The 7,347-nt window shown below is 47.1% G+C and overlaps 1 protein-coding gene across 4 annotated transcripts in view; it reads right to left on the bottom strand.

The window, feature by feature from the left end:
- Positions 1-7,347, bottom strand: part of LOC149855478 (uncharacterized) — a 233,254-nt gene extending 225,907 nt beyond the window's left edge. For all 4 annotated transcript variants that reach the window (XM_090021385.1, XM_090021383.1, XM_090021384.1 and 1 more), the window contains exon 1: positions 7,200-7,347. In XM_090021385.1, the coding sequence (XP_089877511.1) occupies positions 7,200-7,272 (73 nt within the window). In that variant the 5' untranslated portion in view covers positions 7,273-7,347. The remainder of the gene's footprint in view (positions 1-7,199) is intronic.

Raw genomic sequence — 7,347 nt, forward strand, 5'->3', positions numbered from 1 at the left:
ACTGTAGTGAGTCAATTCAGAGCCGATGGCACTTGCTTCCTCAGCTGCAAGCACTCCAGGCAAAACCGCATGACAGATATTTACTCAACATTTCCCCCTGTCACTGTACATCATGTCATGGACAAGTTGGTCACTGCCCTCCGCCCAGAAGTAGTGATTTCAGTCATGCCAGGGAAACATGCAGCCAGACTCTCGGTGTGTTTGCGGGTTTCTGAGTGCCTTTGACATACACCCCTTATTTCTTCCAATGAAACCCAAGGAGAGCACAAATCACGCTTTCTCTTTTAGGCATAGTCTGCAAATGATGCAAGTAACGCCCTCCAGCAAGACAGACCACTGCCTTAGTCTAAGCAGCAGAGGAGCTCCTGGCTTTAGCTCTGGAGACAGCCAGTTCAGACCCTGCTTTTGACCAACATGGTGACCATCTCAAATACATTTAAACCAGCCTGTTTATGACTTGGGGAATTTTTTACATGAAAGGTGCTTTGTGAATATCAAACAGAATGTTGTGTCCCCTTGATACAGGTCTGTTGCAACTCCTGGTGCCACTGAAGCTTTAGTGACAGGCAGTTAATTGTTTCCTTTCTCCAGTACACAAGTGGAGTGGGACGAGCCATGAGATAAGGTTTCACTGACGCTTGGTTTGGCTGCTGTGAAGTTAAGGCATTGGAAGAATAGTAGGTAATCCAAGCTGAGAACAGCACAATCCCATAAGGCCCTGTGAAACACCAGGACAGCTTGTCAAAAAGAAGTCAGAGATCAGCATCATGTTGACCTCTCAGGCAATACGGAAAAGTCTGCAAAGCCTCCATTCATACGCAGAGAGAGGAAAGAATGCAACTAAACAGTAGGGCTGTGCAACGCTTCAGTCCCTTATTCAATTTGGCAGAGATTTGGACAGATTCGGTGGCCAAATCTCCTAAACTGAATCGAATCAGAGGACCCTTCAATCTCTTCGAATAGGATCAGAACCCTCCGAATCAATTCAGAGATTCGGCGATTCAGACACAGCTTTAAATGTTTTTTCTACATACTTCTAAGTAGCAGGCAGCTCATGAATGCTGCGGTGCTGGGGCGCATGGAGGAGTGTCTCACAGGAGCACGGGGGCGGGTCCCCAGCACACTTCTGATCCACTTCTGCATCTGCCTGGGGAGCGTAGTAGTGGGCCCCCCATGCTCCCCCGGCTCAATGATTGGTGCCTCCTGGGTCTGGGGGGGCACCCCACCCAGGGTTCCCCTGCAGCCAATCGCCAAGGAGGGGAGTGGGCGGGTGGGGAAGGCAGGGAGGGGGAGCCCCACGCACTCCCTGGTGGACCCAGAAGTGAACCAGAAGAACTTTGCCACTGAGCACGTGGAGGGCTCACCCCCCCCGTGGGATGCTCCATGTGCCCCAGCATCACAGCGTTCACAAGCTGTGCTGGTACTTCGAGGTACATAGCAGAAACTTTTAAAGCTGTGCATGTCCAAACTGCCGATTCGCCGAATCAGCATTGAATCTTCAGATTCAGATTCAGCCGAATTGAATCAGGGACAGTGATCCGAATCAACGAATTGAATCATTGTCCCCGATTCGGGCCGAATCCAAATCGAACAGGACCCGTTTCACGCACACCTACTAAACGGTATCTTGCTAACGACACTACCAAAGCAGATAGCTGGGCAGGAATGGCTACATAGCCCTGCCAGAATTTGGTCCCACTGTATTAAACCTGCCTCAGGCTCTTGTGTTATTATTTAACATACAAGTGCAGCCTACTTCATACACAGGGCTGTCTGCAGATGGGATGCAATATAGTTCAAGTTCTAAGAAAACTCTCCCCAACACGGATCTACCAGTGGTATCTCACTTCTGGCCTGCGAGCAGCCACTCAATGGATCCAGGGCCCAACTGCCCACGCAAATTGACCCTGACTGGGAACGCACTCTCTGCCTTATTATTCCCGATGCAGGCCTCTCCTAAGTAGACTCAGTTACACATTGATTTCTTTTGTAGTGCAAATCAGCGTTCACAACAGACCTACTGAAGCTATCCCTGCTTTGAACTCAAGCTTAAATCCAGATCTCCAGAGGGAAACTCCAGCACAATAATCTAGCCTTGCTCACATCAAAACTTTAATCGGCCCTTCCTCACCTCCCCCACCCCACAAAGATAATTTATATGCTAGGAAAAAGTCAGTGACCCCTATATTTAGCCAGCCTAAACACAAGCTAGGGCCTTCTGGACAAAAACATTCAACGTGACCATACAAAATTAGAGACTCTCTCACAATCAAGGGGGCTGAATTAAGGATCCAGAGAAAGCCTAAACCTGGTATTTCTGAACTTTTGAGTGCTTGCCTTTGCCAATTAAACACTTACACACTAAACAAAGTTAAAATTATATATATATGCACATTATATTTCACTGTTTTACATAATATACAATGCATACGCTGGTAGTGTGTATATGCACACACACATACACACTGGGAAAATGCCAGTGTCAGTCTGGTTTAAATATTTACATATTTAAACCAGATGAAACGTTATTTAGTTTGCAGAGTATATACACGTATACTATATGCAATAAAAGACATTTCTACAACTGGGAAGGAAGGTAAGGAATTTCCTGGATGGGGCTGCACACAATATTTTACAGGCTCAAGCATTTGGAAAGAAGGACTTAAAAAGGCTACTCTCATTGGCCCCAGAGCAAGAAATGCCATCTGCAGAAGCTGAACTTGGCCGCTTTAGATGTCAGTATTCACTTGAGTGGATTTTAACTGGGTAACTAGGTTTCAATTAAAACAGAATTGTATTCATTTTTGGGTCATTTTCTCAGAAGACTTTTTTTGGAGAGGTGGAAAGAGGAGGGTATTTAAGTCTAACGAGACTAGGCTAATACCTACGCTTTCACCTTGGCTGGCCATACTTGATATTCCACATTGTGTTCAAAACCCAGATGGTCTCATATTAATTTCTAATGACAAACTGTGCATGCAAGAAGACCACCATCTGACGCAGACAACTAAGTTTCATTCAAGAGATCCAGATATGAATCATTTGTTTTTTTTCAAATTCTGTATCATATCAACTCTCATTCTTACAGAAGAACCTAAACTGACACATACATTAATTGCTGCTCTAACCCTCTGTCAGCACAAAGCCTGCAACTCCAAAAGCTTTAGTAAAGACCATACATAAAACCTCTGATGGCCTCTCCATTTCTTAGTCACAATTCAACTGTCCTGTGCATTTAAAGACGACAAATATACCTTATGTTGTAGGAACTCAGACTAATGAGGAGCAACCGGGACTTTGTCAATTATGCCTGTTACCAGTGCCATAGTCTTCATTCCGGTTACTCTTTCCTAATTAGCTTTACTACGCTACATTTAGCCTCACAGCTGTCTGGAAGGATACGAACGAGTCCTGAACTTCATGTGGAACATTTCTTGTTCAAAACATCAAACGAATATTCCATTGTATTAAATAATTCAACGATAATGGAAGAAGAAGAGTCTAACCAAGCACATCCAGCATTGGCAACAGCCTCATGTTGACATGCTGTGCATGCCATTACCGCCATATTCTTTCATCGGGGCTATGGTGCCTCTAGTCAAGAATGACACCCACCCAATATCATATAACTCTCCCCTCAAAGTCAGACAAGCAGTTCCCAAGCATGCTTAGATAACGTGCGATTTGCCTCTCAGCAGAGCCCATACTTGCAAGGTTACAGGGCAAGGCAAGGGCAGTAGTGGTACATGAAAAAGCAGATCTTGATTAAAAAGTAAATAAATACCTAAATAGAAGATATATATAGATACCTCTCCCCCATATGAAAGGAGTAGCAGCACCTTGAGGGATGTGGGAGAGCTGTCCAACCCCCAAAAAGGCACTTACATTGGTTTGTTTCACTGAGGCCCATGTCACCATATATCCCATTTCTCAAGACACTCAGGTCAGCCCTGAATGACTTCAATGGTAGCATTGCAAAATATCAGGCCCTGTATATCCAATTAAAAAGCGTTCACCTTATCCCATCTATGGGCACAACCACAGACCTGATGGCATGTCCTGCCCCTGCAGCTATATTTATTTTCATTGGTTTTGCTCATACCACCCAAAAAATACCTCCAAGGAAGCACGAGAGAAGCCCTTGGGGTTGTAGTGATGGGAGTCATGATTTAGAGACTCCCTTATTTAGAAGGCTATGGAATTAGGGAACTGTGAGATGGTCTCTCCCTCAAGGTAGTTAGAAACAGACAAAGGGTCTGCAGAGATTGCTGACTGCACCACCATAAAATTTAGTTCTCCTCGTTCACTGTATGAATTTATTGAACTCAGTGATCATCGCGATAGTGGTGGCAAAAGAACAGGCTGCCTAACCACCTAAAATGTGAACTCTCAGGCTGAGAGCTGCTATAGCAATACAACGAAATTGTTACTATGCATCATATAGATCAACAAGCAGCTGGAGCTCATTCTGAATAAGCTTCATTGACTATGGCCTTCTGAACTAAACAGCTGCCTTAAATTCCCTTTCTTTCCCCTAAAACCAAAACCTCATGGCACGAAGTATGTACCCCTTCCTCTGCTCTCATCCCTATTGCAGAGGGAAGACCCAACCTATACTGGACTTTTAAAGCACGTGTAACTTGACTCTTTAGCTGCACTGGGGGGGGGGGGGAATTCTTTAGCAATTGTTCTCCATTTCAGTTATACTCCACCTGACTCAGACCCACATAAGAAGCACCCTTGCTGTCTATATGAGCTCCATGGGTCATTGTACCAACCTACAGAGCTGAGCGCAGTTCCAAGTTCAGGAAAGCCAGCCAGGAATATCCTTCTGTGCAGATGGCTTACATCTTTGCCTGTACAATCCACGCCTCAGTGCAAAATAAACCCATAGCAACCTTGGTACTTAGACGAGAGACTTGAAGCTGGGAAGTGATGAATCAAAAGAGTGGATTTGCGGGAGGAAGAGCCTCTGCTACGGCAAGGTGGTGCTGGAAACAAGAGCACACGCCAACCAAGAGCAGCCACAGCTGTTGGAGGGAGAAAGCCACTTGATTCATTAAGGCTGGTCCAGATTAGAAAGATCAGCACTAATCAGAGGCAGGGGGGAAAGGTAAGGAGGGGGCAAAGGAATCATAGAAGCATTGTCCAAAAATTGCTGAATGAAGTTAGCCAAGCTTACAAGCTACAGCCAGAAAGAAGAGTTCATCAGAGCATAAGGCTCCATTTCCAAGCCATTTCATAGCTGTCCAAGTGGACACACATTAGGGGTTTTTATTATTACTGTAGTGCCTAGAGGCCTCCACAGAGGCTGGGACCCATTGTGCAAGATGCTATCCACGCACCGAGTATGATATGGCCCACGCCCTGAAGCGTTTAGTCTCTTTCACATTAAAGATCCTTGAACATTTCCAGGCAAGTGCTTCATTCACCGGTAGGTCAGTGGCTAAGGTCATTCCAAGGCTGGCATATCAGCAGGTATGCTTGCCCCCTCTGCTAATACATATGGCAGTAAGCAGGAAGGTTAAGTGCCAAGCTATACCTCAACTCAAATCACTTTCCACTGGACTGGCCTTAAGAGGACTTTAAAAAAGCAGGAAGTGGTGGCAAGCAAAGCAACTCCTAACACCTGATGACAGCCTGCAGTTAGGAATGTCTAATTAATGACCCGATCACTTCTTCATTTCTACCTATGGACGCATCTTTAACTCCTCTTCCTTCTGAAAACTCAGCTTGAATCCATGGCTCTGGAGTTCGGAGATGATGAACAGCTGGGAAGTTAGTGATATGCAGTTCAACCTACGGAGTTTCCTTTAAGCCTTGTCTACACTTGGCCTCAGATGCAGTTTCAGCTACAGAAATAACCGCCTGAGTTCAAATTTCCCAAACTGAAATGGCAGTAGTGCAATTTATATTTAAGAGCCAAGCTCTTAGCAGAGGAAAGCTACAGTGGCAAAAGCCACTGTTGTCTTGTCTGAACCAGAGGTATGAACCAAAGGACAAAATCAAATTCTAACTGATCCCAAGTACAGCTTCTGGGGGTAGGGATTGCCTTCGTCTTGCGTCTATATAGCAGCTAGCACTTCGGAGGTCATGGATCACTTATGAGGCTCCATTTACGACTTAAATACAAATAAATAAAGTAATCATCATCATCATAAAACCAGGCATCAAGTCTTGTTACAAACATGGATTTAATTAAAAACAAATAAAGTGAAGTACATAAAATTCCCCTTTGCATCTTAAAAATGCCAAGCTATTTACCACGCCATAGAAAGTGTTTGATTTCCTGGTTTTTAACTACCATACATAACTGCTGAGGATATAAACTCAATCTATTCTGCCCTCCACCTTCAGCAGTATTCACAGTCTAGTCTGCAGATTCCAGCAGATAAAAGGGGAGAAAATAGCAAAGACAGTGTATTCATCTGGAAGGGCTTTGTACCCCATGCATTGTAGCCTGCTGTTGACTGTGAGAAGCGACTTGTCCTGGATTCCCTCGGTCACAGATAACCTTCCCTCACCAGAGTTTAGCAGCAAAGCATCGGGCTAGAAGACTATCTTAGGTACCTTTCTGGCTTTCATGACTGCAGCATCTTAGAGCCTCCCAACATGTAATATATTTATCCTCAAAGCCTCTCTGAGAGGTAGAGTAGTGCTACTATGCCCATTTCACAGATGGGGGAACTGAGGCACAGAGCTGCCAAATAGCACAGAGGACGTCTGTAGAAGAGCAGAGAACAGAAATTTGGCTTCCCCCGTCCTCGACTGAAGCTGAGAAGTTCGGTAGTTAATGCGGAGCCGCGCGTGCGCAAGCTCCCGTCCCAGCACGGCGCTTCGAGGGGACCGCACGAAAGAGATTACAGTGGGCAGGAGGCTTTTTCCAACTGCTGCAGGGACAAGAGACCGGAGCGAACCCGCCTTTACCCGAGGCCCAAGCCACCCGCCTCCGCGACATCAACCAGCCTCGTCCCGCTTCGCACCGACTCCCTCCGCACCTCAAGCTCCGGCCCCCAGCCACGCAACTTGGCCCCCCCCCGCGGCCGCCAGAAACGAGTCCCGGGTGCGTTCCCGCCAGAGCGGCTCGCAGGGATGCTGGGGCCGGAATTAGAGGGCGGCAGGGATCAAGTCACCTGCGAGATGTCCCCTAGCCTCCCGCATTGAGAAGCGCTCGCCCGGCGGGAGCCCGCCGCCCCTACCTGCGCGCAGCCCGGAGCCCGGCTCCGCGGGCGCCAGCGCCAGCAGGAGCAGGAGCAGCCGCAGCCGCCGCATGGTGCGTGGCCGGAGCGAGGGGCCGGCAGCGCGGCCCGGCCGGGCAGCCGCGGGGGCAGGCGCAGCCCCGCGCCC

Source organism: Crocodylus siamensis, chromosome 11 (assembly GCF_052110815.1).
Source record: "Crocodylus siamensis isolate JL-2025a chromosome 11, ASM5211081v1, whole genome shotgun sequence".
NCBI lineage: Eukaryota > Metazoa > Chordata > Crocodylia > Crocodylidae > Crocodylus > Crocodylus siamensis.